The sequence below is a fragment of the Anas acuta genome, chromosome 2 (assembly GCF_963932015.1).
Source record: "Anas acuta chromosome 2, bAnaAcu1.1, whole genome shotgun sequence".
Classification (NCBI taxonomy): Eukaryota; Metazoa; Chordata; class Aves; order Anseriformes; family Anatidae; genus Anas; species Anas acuta.
Window position 1 is genome coordinate 21,261,747 of NC_088980.1, and position 19,776 is coordinate 21,281,522.

The window sequence follows — 19,776 nt, forward strand, 5'->3', positions numbered from 1 at the left end:
TATGCTGAACTAATAATTAGGACATAAATATAAATAAATAATTAATATATGATATATGAAATATTTAATAGACACAGTGCTTACATATTTCCATATAAATTGTCTTTTTCTTTCATTCTCAATGACAATAAGATCGGCAAAGTTCTTCTGGCAAATTCTCCGTGCTTGTTCCATAGGGACACGTTCTTTGCTGAAATAATACTGTTTATCCTCATGTATAATCCATCCATCATCAGTGGCTTGATATTCTGGAAGATAAAGAAGCATATACATTACATTCTCATCTGGTTTGTAAAGAGTCTAAAAACTATCCCGTAAGTCTTCTTTTGAAAGAGGAAAAAATCCTACCTTGTAGCTTGTAGTTTGGTTCAGGTTTTAGCAGTGTACCTGTAAAATAAAACATCATAATGAGCAATAGTCTATTAATAATAACAATAAAAAAAATATATTATTTTATTAACAGAGAAAGAAAATACAAATATGAATTATTTAACAAACTTCTCAAAATTTTAGGGCATATACCACCATATTAAATTAAATGATAATTTAGAAACATTTAGCGAGTGAAAAACACATATGTTTAATGCGTACATAGGTATCTCCAAAAACACTATATTAAATAAGTCAGGATATGCAGCAAACACTTTGTAGATGAAACTTACATCCATTTGAAAATGTATTTTATATTTTAAGCCTATCATGCTATTGATATTTCTTTACAATCACGGAACAAGTACCAGACATCATAATCCATCTATTCAACTCTCAAGCTTACCTATCAAATAGTCAACTACTCACAAGTATTGAGAGCATAATTTTCTTAACACCACACATATTTTCCACTGTCTAGATATATTCCTACTATCCTGATGGCTTCCCTTTTACTTGGCAAGTTTGTTTTTAAGAGAGTCCTGGAGAGAGCCAGGTGATGTATGGAGAGGCAGTATATACCCCACTTCCCCATTACAGTACAGACCAGGAGGAAGCAATGAAGCTGATGCTATACCCACGGCTAGCTGTAGCTCCTCAAAGGTAGCTCTGCTAGGATGCCTGTTGTTTTTGTTTGTTTGTTTGTTTGTTTGTCTTCACAAACACCATTTCTACTCATTCAGCTATTAGCCTTCTTCATTTCTTTTGAGCTTTGATATAGAGGAACACATTATTAAAGAAAGAACAAGAACAGTTTACATGAGAGTGAAGCAAAATAATAATAATAAAAATAATAATATAATAATATTATAATATAAAAAATAATAATATAAATAATAATAATAATAATAAAAATCTGTTGGAAATTTCTAAATATTTTCTCCTTAAGCAGATAATGAAGAATAGTACTAGGTTTATTCAAATATATTCATAGTGAATTTACATTGTTCACCTAGTTTGGATTTTATTTTTTAATCCGAATTAACTGTAACTGTCCTTGTTTTTCAAAAAGGAAAAAAAAATAATTTGTTGTATATGTACCCTTGTTCTCATCTCGACAAAAAATTTGTCTTCATGAATGTCATACCATCTAAGAGACTTTAATAGAATGGTCATAACATGACTTTTTTTTTCTTTGTTGTTGTTCTTTGTTTTTAACTCCTTGAGAAGCAGCTGGAAAATTCTGGAAACCACAAGGTTACCAGGTGAGCAGCCTTGTTAAAGGTGAGCTGTTGCTGCTGGTGCAGACAGTGGTTGTACAGGCAGCACCCACCAACATGAGTGGCTGGTGACTGACTCTGTTGGACTTAGCTCCAGTTGTGCTGCCTTTTGCCTGCTGCCATTTGCAATGCTGTGGGAGTGACCAACAGTGAATAATTTATGAAAAATATGCTCAGTGCAACTCCTTCTTTCAAGAGCAGTATGGTAAAACATTTAGTGAACAACGTTATGCATGGATCTCAAGGCACACCAGGTCAAACAATGGGGTTAAGCGCTGAAAAATGAGAATTAACGGCTGAGTTTCTCCCCTCTCATGGGTATTATCGTCTAATCTAGACTCACAATAACAAGGTCTAATTTAAGTATTTATTTATTTTTAACTTCTGAAAGATCATCTAGGGTCAAGATAAACTGATCAGAGTCTCTCTGTCATATTTTCTGAACTCCCCCTGAGTAATCCCATCAAGAGCAGAAAGCCACATCTGTATGAAGCAGCATGCCCAGCATGCCAGAAAGGGCTGCACAGAATGTGCTGCTCCAGGCTGGTGCACAGAAGTCAGGGGTTTGGTGGTGTATTTGCAAGACTAATCTACCCACAAGGGAACAGTGATTCTTCCTGTTTGCATAAGTAATTTTTCAATTACTCAGTAAGTAATTTTTCACTGTTTAAGGATAGCTGTTTGTTGGCAGAAGTATATGAGGTATACCCAGTTCTGTTTGTGCAGCTCCTTCTCCGTTGCCCACACTATCATGCCTCCTACTCATTCCCTGTGTGAAGTCAGCTTTCTTTTAATTTTAGGGAGCTTTTAAGGTGGTTCTAGGAGTCCCTCAAGGCTACGCTAGCTTCTGGTTTTGATCAGCTTTTCAGAGTTGCTGGTTCCTATAGCAACATCTCCCTCTGTTTGGTTCCCATTGTTAGTTTCACAACAGGAACCAAAGCTTTTTTTATCTTTTGTACAGGGAACTCTTAGTCCCTTCCATCTTTAGGTCTCCTGGGTAAACCCAGAGCAGATAGAAATTGAGGGAGGAGATAAAAGCAGAGAAATCCTTGCTAAAGAGATAAGTATCTTTGTCTTGCGAATTTATTCAACTTGTGACAGGAAGAGATAAAGCCAGAGATAAAGTAAGAGGGATATCTTCCTGCATCTGAGTACAATTGAAATAGCTCAGTTCATTCCTCTCCTTTTGTGTTGCATTCACTACTCTAACATGCAAATGAAAAATACCAAATATATTTCTTCCTTTCAATTGGTTGAAATCCATACAATTTGCCTTTGAACTTGTGCTTATCACTCCATTTAAATAGTGAAGTAATCATACCTTTTTTTGTTTCACAAATCCAATTAAGTAAGTGTTCACAGTACAAGTCATTCCAGCGCATTTGGGGTGATCTATTAAACATAGCACAATGTTCAATTTCTTCATGGTTGTTGGGTTCATCTTGATCCCAGTTCTCATAAATTACCTGTGTGGGAAATACATCTCAATTACCATGTGTTTCAAACTGTGTGGAAGTGACTGTGTTTGTCATCATCACACAATTTCAGGGTTTCATCATCCCAAGCACCTCTTTTATGGGATTAAAAGGAGTTCAGAGGGCTGTGGAAGTCATGCCGATCAGCTCACTTTACCCCTTGCTCCCCAGAGAAGGTGGAAAAATTTCACTTTATGGTAAAGCATGTTTTTCGTGGAGGAAAAATAGATAGATGGAGAAAGTCATGTTTATCTAGCTTTGTAAGAGATGGCAAGCTGATTTTTCTGTACTGTCTGTCACACAGCACTTCCTAGTCTGCGATGCAGCAAAGATCTAGGAGCTTGTACTGTGGAAGATGGGGTATAACATGGCACCAGGAATGACAATACAGAGCTTTGTGCTTCCGTTAGAGTGCTAAGATAGTGCTAAGATAGTGCCATCACTAAGCACTGCAGCTCTTCAGCTGATGTGTTAAGTGCTGCCCTGCACCTGCCAAAATTTTAGAGATTGGAAGAAAAGCATAAAAACATGAAAATCTATATATTCTAAAAGTCAGAAGGGCAATTAACCTTCAGCAAATAAGTACTTACAGGAGAGCCATCAATCCAAGCAAATCCTTCATCAGGATTTAAGAGAAACAAACCCATCCAGAATCCCTGCACGTGCACTCCTTTATCCCTAAAGAAATCATACAATATCAATGCATGAGTGTAGAAAAAGGAGCTATGGTATAAGTGCTAAAAAGCATGAAATCATACACTTTTCTGTCATATCTGAATTGGGAGCTGCTTGTTCACTGTTGGCCCATAGCCAGGCTCACTGTTTGCACCCTTTCCAAGTGTACTTTCTTGAGACAAGGCATGCTGCACTCGAATTTAATTTGAATTTATTTGAATTTATTTTGAATTATGCAAGTGGAGTGGCATAGCACTAGTCTGGGCTCCCATCCTTGAGTCAGAAGCATAGTTCTTGCTTGTAGCAGGAGTTCACAGGAAAGGTTTTAGTAAAAGTAAAGCACAAATAGAGAGATATAATATGATATGAATGAAAAAAATAAAAAATATATATTTTTTTCAACTTCTCTGATTTCCTTCTTGACACTTCAATTGAAGTTTATTTAAAAGTTTCTGTTGTTTATCTCCTCATATTTATGAATCAGATACAATAGGTTCCTATCTCACTCACTATATAGCAGGAAATTTTCCCTTCCCAAAATTTTAATAGGCTAAATCAAAGAGCTTTAGCAGATGAAGAAAAATATGCTATTTTCTTCACAATATTAAAAAATAATAAAATGAAAATGGATGAGATCATGAAGACTTTTCTATATAATAGTTTTAAATCTATTTGAAAAATTTTAGAAATTACACCTGAATTCACCACTATGTGAAACAGAGTTTTTTGTTTAAATACCTATATATTATTTCTCATTGAGATGTCTTAATATTAAATATGAAATGCGATCAAAAAGCAGTGGTCTGATTTGGGGGGAAAATGCTATAATTTCTATATTGTGTGTAATGTGGCATTTACAGCATTTATATAAAAGAATGAAGATGAATTCTTGTTTGTTTGATTTAAGTCTTCAGCTTATAGTCTGAAGATTTCCACATTAATTCCTTGCATTTCAGTTTATGTTACATATTAGCTCAAGGTTTGTTTTTTGTTTTGTTTAGTTTAGTTTTGGTTTGGTTTTTGAATGTGTGTCTTAAAATATGAATCATAGTCATTAAAAAAAAAAAGGCACAATTGGAGCCAAACCATTTAATGCCTCCCTTTTGGAAGAGGGCTAACATGTACATGCTTGAGCAAATTTGGAGAAAGCCACTGATGAAAAACTTATGAAAATTTCAGAAATATCAAAAAATGAAATATTTGAAATATTCAGGTTGAAATATACATATTTTTTGAAAATATAATTCATTATGATATTTCCAAATTATATCTTTCCATTTTCTTTTAAAAATTGCTTGTTTTTATTTGCTCGCTTGTCCAGTTCCCAATACATTTTGATAGAATTTTTATTTAGCACTAACATGAAAATGAAATGTTGTGCAAGTACTCACAATGCTAACCGCCTTATTAAAGTTTGCTCTTTTCTTGAATTGATTGTGACCAGGTTTCCTCCTATTTCTCTACAGAATTCTTCAGCTTCAAACCAAGACTTCTTTAGGTTTCTCTCCCTCACAAAAAACTGTTGAGAAAAAATGTGATAATAAATTACTAAATATAATATAATGTATAATTAACTATGTAATTAAGATCAGTACCACTTCAGCATCTCTTTATTCTTGAGTAAGGCAACATAACATCTGTCAAGACCTATAATATTAAATGTTAGTAATGTAGACTGTATTTTTTTCTTACTTTCCTCTATTTTAAAATAGTAAGGGAAGAGTAGTGTAGGAGACTAGGGAGAACAAAAGTTGTCACAATAATTTATCACTTAATTGGAACTTTGACCACTGAAAGGCTCAAAGAAAAATAGAAGAGTCCAGTCTTAGCATTGTGCAGTAGAAAGGAGGAAATTATTGAGAAATTGAAGGTGGTGAGTAGTTCAATATGTTAGAACAGAACAGAAAACATAGCATGAACAGTGAGTTATAATACAAGGTGCTGTTACAGGGTGAGGAAGAGATTTTTCTATTGTGCAAGCATACATAGCTCTGCTTCCTGATGTGAAGTACACACATTCATGAAGTAAGGAATTGTATGCTTGGCATTTTTGAGAAAGCAGCAATTTGGTAAATGGCAAAAGCAATAATGTGAGTAACAGTAATTAACTGGGTGTGACATAAAAGTCGAGAGACATTTAAATACAGAGCTAAAATCATTTCTGTCCTTCGAACAGGTGGAGAGTCTCAAGAAAGTGAGAAGAAACTTATGTAAAGATCTGGAAGAGCAATGTTTCAGATTATTAACCTTTCCTTGTACTATTTTGCTTTTGCTTTTTTCTTAAAAAAAAAAAAAAAAAAAAAAAAAAAAGAGAGAGAGAGCATTTCTAGGCATTTTTTGCTAAAACAAAGGAATGAAAGGAATGCACAGAATTTTTACTTGCTGATGTGTCACCAATGGCAAACTAAGTCTGGATCTAAAAGTATCACATTCTCTGATAAAAGGTTGTTGAAGGACCAGGCTCCCATAAGTTTTCTCTTAGAAAATAATGTCATAGGCAAGTGACACTGACAGCTCTTGAGATACGTTTGTTTGAAGTCCAAAATTCTTGGACATAAACAAATGGAGTGAGGTTCTCACCTGTTATTTAAATAAAAGAAAACACATTTTTAGCTCTCTATTTTCATTGTAGCAAGCTTTTTGTTGTTGAGTTTTGTTATTTTTGATGGCTATGTCTCACGGGTTGGTTTTCCTCTTCCAAGGAGAAGATAATTCTCCAAAAATGTCCCAGCACTGGGTCCCTGCACATCAGGATGAGCAGGGCACTGACCCCTGGGCTCCCCCGTGCTCAGGCTTGCAGGGAAGGAGATGCACACTGACCTTGTAGCACGAGTCTCCCTGGGAGGCTCCATCCCAGCCCTCAGCACAGGCAGCTGCAGGCACCTGTGCAGGAGGAACAGGGGGAGGAACGCCTGCTGCCCACTGCTTGCAAAGAAAATTTGCTCTCTCCTGGCAGCTAATGACATCCCATAATCCAGCATTCGTTCCAGTTCCCATGGCAACACAGCCTTGTTCTTTTCCTTTGTGATATATAAAAGAAATGAATGAAACCGAAGTTTAATTGCTTTATAAGAAAATGGATATTTGTTTTTATTCATATAAAACTGTGAAAAGGAAGATGCAGATTAAAAGCCATCCTGGATATAAAATTATTCTGAGTATCTCCTGCCACAGCTGAGATAAGGGTCAGTATGTCTCAGAGACCCACCTTTCCCAAAAATGGATTTAGGATACAAATATTCCTCATCTTGCCAACCCCAGGCAAATCACAGGACAAATAGCACTTGATTTTATTTACATTTACAGCAAATGGACTGTCAATTACTTTGTGATTCTCAATATCAGAGTAATTCAATTTCAGGAAAGGTGATATCAACTACAGCAAGACTTTCTTGAAACATAACTAGCTACAGAGAAAGCAACGGTTTCCAGTCATATGCTCTGCTGAAATGCAGTAGAGCAGGACATTTGCTGTCCATTTCTCACACAGGCACCTTGTGGGTCAAATACTCAGCTCATAGTCATTTTTCTCAATTTGATGAGTTGCTGTAAACAGGTGTTTAAAAACAAAAAGAAGACCCATGGACCTTGTTAAGTCCTCTACCTTGTTGTTTTTGGTCTAGCTCAGGATACATATGCTTCTCTACAACTTCACAAGTAATGAGTAAAGCAGCACCTGGCACTCAGCTGCAAGTGTATGTTACACCAGAGGCAAATAAGATCTGACAGTGTTGGTCACCTATAGCTGTAAACACAAAAGTACCTGCTCTAATTTCCAATATGAGGAGCTGGAAAGCAGAAACCTGCTTGAATTTCAGAGAGACTCTGATCACAAGGGATGTGCCCATGCAGAACTTACCTGGCATTGCTGAGTTCCAGTGTGTGAAGAGAGGAGCTTCACCACTGGTCCACCTGAAAGTCCCTTGTTCTTCTGTGTCAGAGAGACCGATCCAGAAATATTTTTCAGACCTCAGACCAGTCAGGCTAATCAGAAAGGCTTGCTCATTTCTGAAGTGGAAAACAATATTCAAACACAAAATACTATTTGCAATATAAATCTGATACAAATAGATGTATCTCTACCATGCCAGCACAGCCCCAAGAAAACTGGTCCTTAATGAAGTTCAAGCAACACCTCAGCAAGCTCTTAAGTGTAGTCAGAAATATTTAGTGAAAGACACCTTTTCCTCTTTAGGCAAAAGTATCTTCTTTCCTCTCCATCTGGTTCTGTGAAACATCACAAATCACAGCTCACATCAGTTTATAATTGTATGCTGCTATTGTCCAAGACTTTGTGATGCCTCAAATCTACCAGCAAGTCAGGACCAAACCACTGTTAGCTTTGCTACACATTGTCTCTCAAAGCACTCATCTTCCTCAGAGGCCATGAAGCCTGCAAAGACCATTTGAGATATAGATACATGAGATGACACATTCTGGCTATGGAAGGAATGTACATAAAGCATTCTTATATTTGTTCAAAATTTGGCTTATGTGGTATTTTAGGGAATATTTTTAAAGATTTCCAATAATTAGATAACATTCATCAGTAAATAAAGGAAAATAGTAGTAACCACTTTTCAACAGAAAAGCAAAAATAAAATAGAGGTTTCTTTAATTAGGAATTGAAAATTAAGGGATAATGGAACTCAAGAACACTCAAAATCTGAAAATTGTTTTAGTTAGTTAAATAAAATGCCCTAAAATGCTTTTTTTTTTTTTTTTTTACTACATAGATAATTTTATGTTGTTGACTATTTTTGAAAACTGTTATTGAAATGGTTTGAAAAGCTTTCTAAAATATACTTTTTTTTTTTTTTTTTTTTTTTTTTTCATCAGAAGTACTAACTTGGAAGTAGAAAGAAAGGTATTTTTCCTACCTGGTTTCCACTGTGGCTAGATAGGCTTTACTTTGTTCACATTTCTTATTTGCATCTGAGAACGTTACAAGGTCAGAACCCACCAAATAGCAGTGAGAACCATATCTTGTCCAACCCTGTGAAAAACATGAGGTTCTTAATTTGAAATTGAATTAAACTTCAGTATAGAAATTATCTCCACTATTTTGTATGTAAATATTTGATGTTTAGTTTGTTGCAGATAGGCTTAAAAACAAGATAACACTAGGCAAATCTGTTAATAAAAAAAAAAAAAAAAGCCTTGTTTTGTTTTTGTTTTTGTTTGCTCCTTCAAAGACCTTTTTATTTAAAGGATGACATCATGATATTACTCTTCATCTCTTCAAATTTTCAAAGAAAATTTTGACTCTGCTATCATATTCCAGTATTTTGTAAGGTTGAGATTATGCAAACCTCACCATAATAAACCAGTGATTCATTCAGAGGGAGCTGCAGCCAAGTCTTCCAGAGCTACAGGATCTGACATAATGAAGTGCAAAAATATTCTGATTCTGAAATTAATTCAGCTATAAGCACAGCTCCCCAAAGCTGCCCCTAGCACCCTTAGAGGAATGTGTAAGGAAACTTTCTGAGCCAAGAGGAATCCAGATGGTGCTTGTTTGTAGGGAGGGTGGAAAGAAGGAATATCACCCAAACACCCATGCTTCTTCCTGTTAGAGAGATTTATGCTGGTTGGTATAAATTTAATAAAAGGTGAATTTTGGAAAAAATACTAGTTGGGAAAAAATAACCTTCTGATATCACTGAAAGGCCAACTAAGTAGTCCATCAGTAGTAACATGGTATGGAAAAGCTAATCTTATATTTTAAAATATTTTAGTTCTTTTGTAGTTCTTGCTGTAAAGATTTTGCTATGGGGACTGTAAATAGTAGATCTGAGAGAAGGGACAAAGTGCCTTTTGGTAATTTTGCATGTTTGGCTACAAGCATAAGTAGAGAGAATAGTAATGAAATTATTTCAAAGATATATGTGATTTTGTTACAAGGTGGGTCACCTGGAAGTGAAAGAAAAGTATTAATATACACATAAATGAATCTTGACATTCTGTAGTATTTTCAGAGTACAAATGAAGTATGCACATATATTAGTAATTTGCTTATGGGAAGAGACTAAGTTTCCTCAAGAGTAGAAGATACATACAAATGTAAAGACTCTAAAAGAAGAAACAACAAGTAAATTAATTCCTGTTCATTTTTCCCAACATAAATTATTTGTGAGAGAACATTTACTTTTTGGCAGCCTGGGTCTATGATCATCTCTTTTTCAAGAGATTGTGGTGAAGGCTTCTTTTTACAGATGTAACCAAGTTGCTTATCACAAACATCAGTTGCCCAGTATCCATCCTGGAATAGCAGGAAAAAGAAATACATGTAAAAATATTGGCATTTATAAACATAAGAAAACTGCTACTTCCCTCCTTCTTCACTACAAGGCTCACTGAAATGTATTACATAAGAAGACTGTAGAATTGTCAATGGAGATTTATTTAAAAATATATATATATATATTTGAGGAATGGTTTAACATTCATTTGAGGATATTTTGAGATGAAAGAAGGAAATAAATTACATCTTGAAGTCTCAGCATTATTGCCTATTATAACTATCTGTTTCATGAAAGGATTTGTAAAGATATATCTCATCTGGGCCTTTTGGATCTGTATTTACAGAGGCATTATTTCACTATACTTATGGACAAGAGATCAATGAAACTGAAATAATGCATATCTAAGTGTGTGACAGTAAAACCTATTATTTCATTCATCAAGGAAGAGACTCTGAAAATGACTGCTTTCTTTTAAAAATAGAATTATGTAAAAAATAAAATTGAATGTAAAGCTTTTTTTTTTTCCATAAAATCTGGTTTAGGGTCAATTCTTTTGGTGCCTAATAGTGACAAACATTAATAATATTCTACAGCATATCAGTTGTGCATTTTCAATTTATTTATTTTTTAAAGTTCATGACACTTTTTGTGTGTGCCTTTGTGTGTGTGCGCGCATGTGTGTACTTGTGTGTCCATGTATCTAATAAGCCAAACAACCACATGTGGCATGAAAATAAAGTCTGACAGACAAGCTGTGAGAAACACTATAGGGTTTTAGGTTAGATTATTTGGCAGATAGATGTAATTCTCATCACATTACAGCTGAAGAACCATGCCCTAATGCCAGGTCTTCATGCCTTAATGAAATGACACTGAGGAACTTAATGGTCTATCAGACTGGAAGACAAGGTATGCCAATAGCATCTATGATAGCATAACATATTACTTGCTCATTCTCCTCCCTCTCCAGAGCTACAACCTTTTTCATTGCTGCAGCCAGCAGAATAAGGCTAACGTAAAACTTCTGAACCTGGCTTTGTACCAGGTAAGAAATTTCAAAAAGTAGCCCGAGGAAAATAATGCCTTTCTGTTTCTGATCTCCACTGTACTCTGAAGTCTCATCTGGCTGATGCCAAATTTATCGGGAAAATTATTTTAAGCTAAGATATAAAAAGTTTCCTGAACAAGTATGTAGGGACAAGTGACTTCAGTTTGAGGCAGTTATTAGCTTGCATTTCTACACAATGACTGCATAGTTATACCTGCCCCTTCATAACAACACAGTTCTCTAGACCACTCATGTAGGTGGGATGTCTGCGCTGCCATCTGGTGAATGTCATACGAGTCCCATCGCTCCACTCAAAATAGAAGTGAGCCTTCAGGTCATTCAGACCCAGCCATAGCTCTTCTGTTGGCTCTGAAACATGAAAAGAGACAGGTTTGCTTATGGTCTGCTATGCAATACCATGAATACTTCCAAACCCATAAAAAACAGTGACTGATAGAAGGTGGGATGTGGTACGCGACAGCTGATTTTGTGCTTCAACAAAAGCTCTGGTTTCTGTTCAGATCTGTAAGAGTGTATGTATCTTGGCCTCAGATGCCATCCAAGAATTCTGAAATAAATAAACATACGTCTTTTTATGACTGGCAGAAGATTTTTGCAAATTTTCTGAGTGCCTATGACTTGGTAAAACAAAATACTTGGAGCAGGGAGTGGCTGTGTGTGTCCTGCCAGTCAGGAGATCATACTGAACACAAGCCATCAAGACATTTGTCAAAACATGTCTTTAACAGGGGAGCATGAGAGGGTCTGTAATGGCCAACCAGTGGTGGTCACCAAGTCCAGCACATGGTTGCTACAGATCCAAGGAAAATCAAAAATTTTATTTTCTTGGAAGAAGATATATCAAGAGGTTAACTTCAGCAAGAAGTTAAATTTCTTTCAGATTTGGAGCTCATTTCTGAATCAATTAACATAACAAAAAGGAACAAATACTGTGATTATTGGAGGTTTTTACATGTCTCTTTTAGGAATATTTTTTTTTCTTTTCCTGCTTTAAAATGTTTTAAAATGTAGATTATATCTTGATAAATATATATCATTGTTTACGTAACTGCAGCAACCAGAACACAGGTTAGATATGGCCTTCAGCTTGTGACATTTCAGAGAAAACATTAATATTTAATGAAGCCCAGCTTTTTTATTACAGACGGGGCAAAGAAACTACATGCGTACTCACTGTTATCAAGCTGTGACACTAGGAAGCTGTACTCAGCGATGTTGTGGACACTTGCCAAATCTCCATCTTGCCTCTTACATGAAATCAGAGCATCCTTCCACGTTTTGGGTTCTCTTTGAATGCTGTAACAGTAGCCTGCATACGGCCACCAACCATCTGTGCATTTAATAGGTCTCAGTTCCTCTAAAATAAAAGCACACATTTTCGGCATAATTTCATGAAGAGAAAAATAAAGAACACTAGAATGAGGTCTCTCTAGCACTTTTTACAAGTAGTACTATATGAATAAACATAAAGCTGCAGTTAGAAATGCAAATACTTTCAAATGAAAAACAAATGTCATTAAGGCACAGTATGCTCAATATGCAAATAGAGTGATAAGAATGATAAGTCTTCGTATCTTAAGTAGAGCATCACTGAAAACTACCCACATTATGTCAGAGATGCAATTTAAAATTATACTCTGGGAGGAAAGAGAGACCAAAGCTCTGTTTTCTTCCTGCTATAAGAGTAGTTTTTATAACATTCCCAGATGACAGCCTCTGGTAGATCCCTCCTGCATGGGGCATGTCCATAGACACAAGGTGGTGTCATTGAAGCCATGGCCCACGGATGAAATGCAGCCTGCATGAATACTGCTGCTCCTCCTGCTCTGTGTGTATGAACTCATCGAGTAACACACTGCTGTTGAGGAAATTTTTTACATAAATATTGGAATAATGGCAATTGCTAATTTGAAGCAAATGAGAAGCATAAAATTCCTACTCTATTTATGATTGTTGACACTGGTTACTGTGACAGAGCAACTTGTATCAGTTTCACTAAAATGAATGATTGAAGGAACAAAATAATAATATTCTCCGATGGATGATTAATACATAACGAGAGGTTGAAAAAAAATGTTGTGTACCTTTGTGTCTTGCACGTGTTTATAGATTGCTCTTTCTGGAAGTTAGAGAAAAATCTTTCTTTTTAGTTGACTAACTTACCCTTGGGTATACTGTCAGGTTTTGAACTGAACTTTCTCTTTTTACAGATGTAGCCAAGTCTCCGGTTACATGCTTGGTTTTCCCATTTAGCGTTCTGTCTAGGATTCATCACCCCACAGATTTTCCCAGGGGCTGAGAAAGGATTTCCTTTGAGTAGGAGAGAAAATAATATCTCACAACAAATATAAACAAAAAGATCAACAAAAAGATCAGTAGAAACATGAGGTTATTCTGATTTTTTTCTGTGCTTGATATGAAGAAGCCATCCCCCACAAGATAACTGCTGTTGTAGTTTGCAGGATGCTGTTTTTGGTCTATGTTTTGAGAGTGGAGTATGTACACTGAGTGAGATGAATGACTCTATCTTGATTTCATCTTAGGATAATATTGGGAACTTTCTAGATCTTTTCATTATATCCTGGTGCTCATAGACAGAACAGTGGAAACTAGGCCTCTATTCTGTTTCAAAAACTTCCTAACTAAAAATATTCACCTTTAAATGATATATCTCCAGTATATCTCAAGAAGTTCCAGTTCTACTTTCCTATAAAAGTTTTTCTTTTTTTCTGTTGTGGTGTGAATGAACATCTATAAGCGGCAGAGGAAATTGCCTGATAGAGAATTTTTGAAAACTTAGAGTTTTCAAAACATGAACATAACTGGGTATTGGCCAAATTGCAGTCCTCACTGCCCTGGCAGTGGCAAACCCCACACCCACCACCCACACCTCTTCCACCAGCTCTGGGCTGCTTCTCCTCCTCTCTGGGTGATCTTTCTACCCCCGTGTGAGGAGCATCACAAGTCCACCCTTGTCTCTATTCTTACAGGTGGCCCAGTGCTGCTTTGCATGTAGTGTTGAGGAATTATGAGCCGGCTCTCAATAATATTTAGAATTTGACCAGACAGCATAGTGCCACTATTTCCTAAACACTTTGCTACTTTTGGAAGGCTTGATTTAAATTTATACTCTTGGATAAGATGTTATGGAAAAATTCTGATCTCTGATCTGCAGGGTTATATATCACTCCAAAAAAGACTCTCCATTCATAAACAAGCTCTTTGCTTATATGAGAAAATAAAAGAACCAGCTATAACTGATGTCCACAGTGAACTTTGTAATTTGAAAGTGCACTATAAAAATAAAGTGTTAGGTCTTTGGCTTTTGAAAATCAGCATGGACTTCCCTGAAATAAAAGCAGCTGGGGTAGTTTTTAGTTGGTTTCTTATCAGAATCCATTCAAAGATTATAAAATAGTTCTTACCTGGAGCCCAGTTTAAATATCTGAAAGGACTGCCCCCAGCCCATTGCCATCCACTGTTGAAATTCAAAGTGTTCAATCCAATCCAGAATGCAAAACTGAATTTTTTAGTTAGCTCTAAATGAGAAAAGAAAGTCATGGTACCTCCTTATTCTCATTATTCACAGTATATCTAAAAGAAGTAAAGTCAAAAGTACATTTCTTAGCTTAAGCCAGTTTAGACTAAAAATACTGCTTTCCCCATTAATGAAGTTCACAGATTAAAAAAGTAAGATTTGCAAATGAGTTAATATAAAGATAGCAAAGATCCCATCTTGGTAGCAAAAATGAAAAATTAACATCTGATTTTACTACTTATTAAGTAATTACATCTCTCACTCTGCCACAAGTCCCTGTTTCATTACAAAATAAGAGATATTAAATAAACAAAACAAAACAAAAAATATTTTCATAAGAGTATTACACTAAAATATTTCTGTAACAGATTTCATGGAGTAAACACATCAAAAAGCTTAATAAGACAGTGCGCTAGCAATGTTTTGTATGAAAATGTATCCACAAATCTAGCCACCATCATATGTTATCATTTATATCCTCTATATTATTAAAAATAATCCTTGAACCACAGATGTAAGAGGTACATTTGAGGAACGGTCAACAGTCCTGCTGGGGAATGAGTGCACTAAAGGGGAAGGCAAGAAGGCAAGTGGAGGAAACCTTCCCTGATGGAGCAAGCTGCAGAAGATTTGGCAACTCCTGCCTGGAGTGCAAAGGTGGAATGGGGCCCCTTTCTTCCCAGAACTGATTCATGACCAGTCCTTCCCCCTACCCCAAAAACAAACAAACAAACAAACAAACAAAACTGCTAATGTAAGGGCACAGAGCACCTCCCTTTTGTCTCCTGCCAAACCACACCTGACAGTCTGTCTTCTTCACTGAGCTGGAAGAAGACAAGGCAGCCAACTTTGTCCTGTAGAGCTCTGGGGCAGCACAACTCCCATGCATAACTTACGGTTTTACAGTCCTGTTCTTTATCATTTTACCTCCTATATATGCTTGCTCATGTGTCTCTGTGATGCTTAATAGTTCTGCATTTTGCTGCTGACAGCTTTTCCTTGCTTGGTGCCATGTTAGAGATGATTCTGAATTTATCTGATAGTGAATGCCAGTTGAAGCATCTTCTATCCAAAATCTTTCTGTGTCATCTGGAAGAAGAAGTGAAACTGAATGCTGTTCTTAGAGGATTGGCATTGCATCAACTAAAAGCAAATGAAATATGTGAAGCTGCAAAAGCTATAAAAATGCACAGTATTAACTGTATGGTGTCATCAAGTCTAAAAAAAATTGAAATTGGACTAGTCATCAAATAAAAAACTGTATTTTTTAAATTAAAAGCTTATTTAAATGTTGTAAGTTTTTAGAAGGTATGAGACAGTATGCGATATTTGTTTTTATTCACAAAATGGGTACTAATACTAGGTAAACCAGACATGTCTGTATATTAAAGAAAAAAATAATCCTGGATGAAGTCAAAGGAAGAACTGTGACACTGGAGGCTCTCCAGGAGAGGAATTCCCTATTAGTTCATCATCAAAAGAAGTAGCTTCTTCAGACATTGGAGTACCTGGCCCTTGACAGTCCAAGGAGCTATAAAAATGGCCTGTGTAGCACCAATCTATAGATCATCTGCAATCTTTGTTTGCAGAACAACTCAAAGCCTTGTGAAATTGTTGTGCTATTGGGAAAGCAGTTGGCAAGGAAAGCAAAGCAGTCTGTGTTCTGAGGTAGAGGAATCCCAAACATAGTTTTAGTACAAAGATGGCAGAGGAGGATAATTTTAGCAACAGCATTTTCATGTAGGCTTGCCTTAGAAGACAAAAACAAAATAGGATATGTATGTTAAGGGAGAAAAAAAAAAATATATATATATATATATATATATACATACACTAATGTAAGTAAGAATTGATACAGTATGCGCCTGAGGAATAAAAAGTAATGAGAGGAAAGGAAGATAACAGTCTAGATTCAAGCTGGTCATGCTATGCTTAAGCCACAAAGTGAGACATCTAAGAGCCTCCTCAGTTCTTTAGTCCCTGAAGAGAAACAAGCACCTCCAAAGGAAAGTCAGAACCTGGCTGAGCTGAACCATGCTCTGGAGGGAACTCTTCCCCTCCATTCACTTTAGAGGGAGCACTTGCCTACAGGAGCTAATATTCAGACAGTTGTTTTTCATTGGGGCTACTCTGAAAAGGTTTGATATGAGGTTGTGAAGCTTGTATCTGATAATAAACCTCATTGCTAGCTCAATAAATTGCTTTCTCAACACCATTTCATGACAAGTTAATAAATAAAATTCAGGACTTACTTATTAGTGGGCAAAATCCATACAGTTTATCAGCATCAAAGTCTTCAGTTGTTGCACACCAGAGCCAGCCATCTGACCTACCAGCATCTGTGCACTCATTGTATTGTTTGCCTTCATACTGGAAAGGGAATACACAAGGCTGTCCATTGGCATTTCCTTTTAATGTAAAGGTTTCTACGGGGAAGAAAGAGTTAAGAGAACATATAAAAATAATCATAAACTCATAAATCTGATTTCCTAGCAATAGATCTATCAGTCTCTCTGCCTATCTAAACTGAGGGATCATACCATCCTTTTTATTAATTTAATTTAGCTAGAGATTTTAAATAAAATGTTGCATCAGTCTGCTTTGGGTTTTAAATGTTGTTTTTAGAGTTTTATATACACCTTGTAGGAAAGTCTAATTCTGCCCTGTGATGATAAGTTGTGGCTCTTGAAGACAGAAAAGCCTCAAGTATATCTCAGATAATAAAGGAGTTCATTGCATGGTAGTATTCTGTGTAGCTCAGTTGGTCAGGTTGTGACAGACATCACTACGCAGTAAAAAGTTTAATTTTCAACTGCACATTTCCGTATTTGTAGAGCTACTGAACATTCACCCTCAACTCAGATTCTTTAAGGGTAGCAATGCTTCATATTTTTAAATTATCACAGTATTGCAGAAGAGTTATTTTATCCTGAAATTTCCGACACTTGCTCCCAATCTCACATTCATGCAAACAAAGCCATCCACTTTTTTTTTTCTACATACATTATTGTCTTACTATTTCTTTCTCTGTGGCTATACCCAATGACTGACATATGCCTTTAGACTAGAACTACTCTTCTAATTCGGTCAGACTGGAGGGGAGGAGCCAATTCTTTCTGCTCTTACCTCACTTCTTGAAGTAGAAGAGAAACTTCTACAGCTAACATGAACATATGGCTCTAAATACCTGTGATTGATTACTGCAATATGGAGATTATGGGGAGGGTAAATGGAGAGAGCTTTCCCCATCTCCCAACACCCTCCTGTTCACTCCTATCTCTTTTAGTATTTTCACAGAAACACCAGTTTAAATACCTGCTTTCCCCTCAACATTCCCAAATATCCCTCCTTTAATTCTCTGAATTGAGAGCCACCAGTATAGTACCTAACATACTCTTTACATCCTGTATCAAATCTGATAACAAATAAAATAATCAACACTGTAAAGCTGACCAAGGAAAAGAATTTTCATATCTAGTTTAACACAAAACCAGCAGGAGACTTACCCAGTGACTGTAATGTACCATGCATGAGGGAAAGAAAAAACAGCAACTGGGTGAGAGTCATTGCAAATTTTTTTTTCCTTTCAATCTTCTACCAAAAGTAGTGTATAAAATCCTTTTGAGTGAGGCTAGTGCAAGTCCTTCTCTCTGTCAAATGGCTGATGTACTCTGAATAAGGAAATATCCTGTCACATGGCGTTTTGAAATAACTGAAGTGCACATAGCAAACACTGCTCTCTTTGAGGAGCAAGTTGCTTCCAAAACTAGTTTCCATCCTTGTTACTAGAGATGATAAGCAGAAGGGAGACGTTTGTCCTTTCTGTGACTTTGCAAATATTAAAAATGTGTCAGATGCTGAGGTGCTACAAGAGCCAAGTCTGTAAAAAAGCAACTTGTGATGAAAAGTGTTGATGAGAAACCTGCAGCAAAATATCAAGGACTAAAAACCTAACCTTTGCTTTTACTCTTACACCTTAGAAGAAGAGGGAGACAAGACCCCAGAGGTTCAGTACATCACTATAGTGTCACAGTAAAAGTCTAGAAGACAGCATAGTTTACAGAATTTGCAGTATTCGGTGCATTGTGCATTATTGCTCATTTTGAGGGCTAAAATTTTAGAGGTTTTGTTTGTTTGCTTGCTTTCAGCACTATTACACTCCTTGCTTTGATCACAGTTTGATCATAGTTGAGGCTGGGCTGTTCAACTACTGGTTGAAGATCTGAAAGAAGTGAATATGTTCAATGCCATAGGCTAGTGATAAGTTTCCCTGCATCAGGAAGAAAACTAAGGCCTGCAGTACTTCTGTCAAGCAAAATTATATATTTGTTTATCTAAGAAATTCCCAACAAGGGAGAAATCTTGTTCTAGAACTAAACTAAAGTAAGCTAAAATCAAAAAGGTCCTTTTAATTTGTGCCCAAAGCGCTCACCCGAAGACTTATGTTGGCCTGGCAATTCTTGTACAACTATGCTGACAAAGTTCTGTTGGCAAATGTTCACATGCAGACAAATCCTGCTGTTCCTTCTGTTTATTTGTATCAGTGAAACTGCATGAATGCTTGTAAGGGTTCAGCTCCCCAACGCTGCAGAACGACTGGGAAAGCTCAGTGCAGACACTGAGACTGGCTAAAAGTTAACAGAGGAACTGATGCTGGTTACCAGTGCCTCAGGGAGTGTTCTGAGTGCCACATTATGCTTGTGCCAGAGGCTGATGTATCAGTGTGCTAAAGTCTCAATTTTATTTATGCTAAGAAAACTGGGTTCCAGTGCCTAGAAAGGAAAACTTATTCCTTTTTATTATTATTGCTTTTAAATTTCCTGATTGTTCTCCATAGCCTAGAGAAGGCAAGTGGTGTGTAAAATGGTAAGTGCTATGGCTAAGTACTCCCCACAAAGTGGTTAGTGACTAATTGTTTTTTGCAGCTCACCTAAATTTTATTTTGTACTGATTTCTGCTGTTTAATGGCTTAAAGTTTATCTTCTTGTAGATTCCTCATATAATCTGCTGCATTCCTCAATTTTCAGTTCCTTTTTCTTGCATTTAAAAATTGCAAGTTGGTATTTACTCAAGCTGAATTCAAAGATATGGGGAGAAAAGCCCTCCTTTTATTAAAAAGTCATTG

General features: G+C 36.2%; 1 protein-coding gene across 1 annotated transcript in view; it reads right to left on the reverse strand.

Annotated features, from left to right (window-relative positions):
• LOC137852261 (macrophage mannose receptor 1-like) overlaps positions 1–18,328 on the reverse strand; it is a 35,370-nt gene extending 17,042 nt beyond the window's left edge. Inside the window, exons 1-16 of the mRNA XM_068673824.1 lie at positions 18,158–18,328; positions 16,904–17,077; positions 15,579–15,740; positions 14,539–14,652; positions 13,277–13,423; positions 12,288–12,470; positions 11,307–11,461; positions 9,948–10,061; positions 8,680–8,795; positions 7,659–7,807; positions 6,620–6,819; positions 5,191–5,318; positions 3,715–3,802; positions 2,971–3,115; positions 349–387; positions 85–248 (exon numbers count right to left, since the gene is read on the reverse strand). Of these exons, the coding sequence (XP_068529925.1) occupies positions 85–248; positions 349–387; positions 2,971–3,115; positions 3,715–3,802; positions 5,191–5,318; positions 6,620–6,819; positions 7,659–7,807; positions 8,680–8,795; positions 9,948–10,061; positions 11,307–11,461; positions 12,288–12,470; positions 13,277–13,423; positions 14,539–14,652; positions 15,579–15,740; positions 16,904–17,077; positions 18,158–18,218 (2,139 nt within the window). The 5' untranslated portion in view covers positions 18,219–18,328. The remainder of the gene's footprint in view (positions 1–84; positions 249–348; positions 388–2,970; positions 3,116–3,714; positions 3,803–5,190; positions 5,319–6,619; positions 6,820–7,658; positions 7,808–8,679; positions 8,796–9,947; positions 10,062–11,306; positions 11,462–12,287; positions 12,471–13,276; positions 13,424–14,538; positions 14,653–15,578; positions 15,741–16,903; positions 17,078–18,157) is intronic.
• Positions 18,329–19,776: the final 1,448 nt, after the last annotated feature.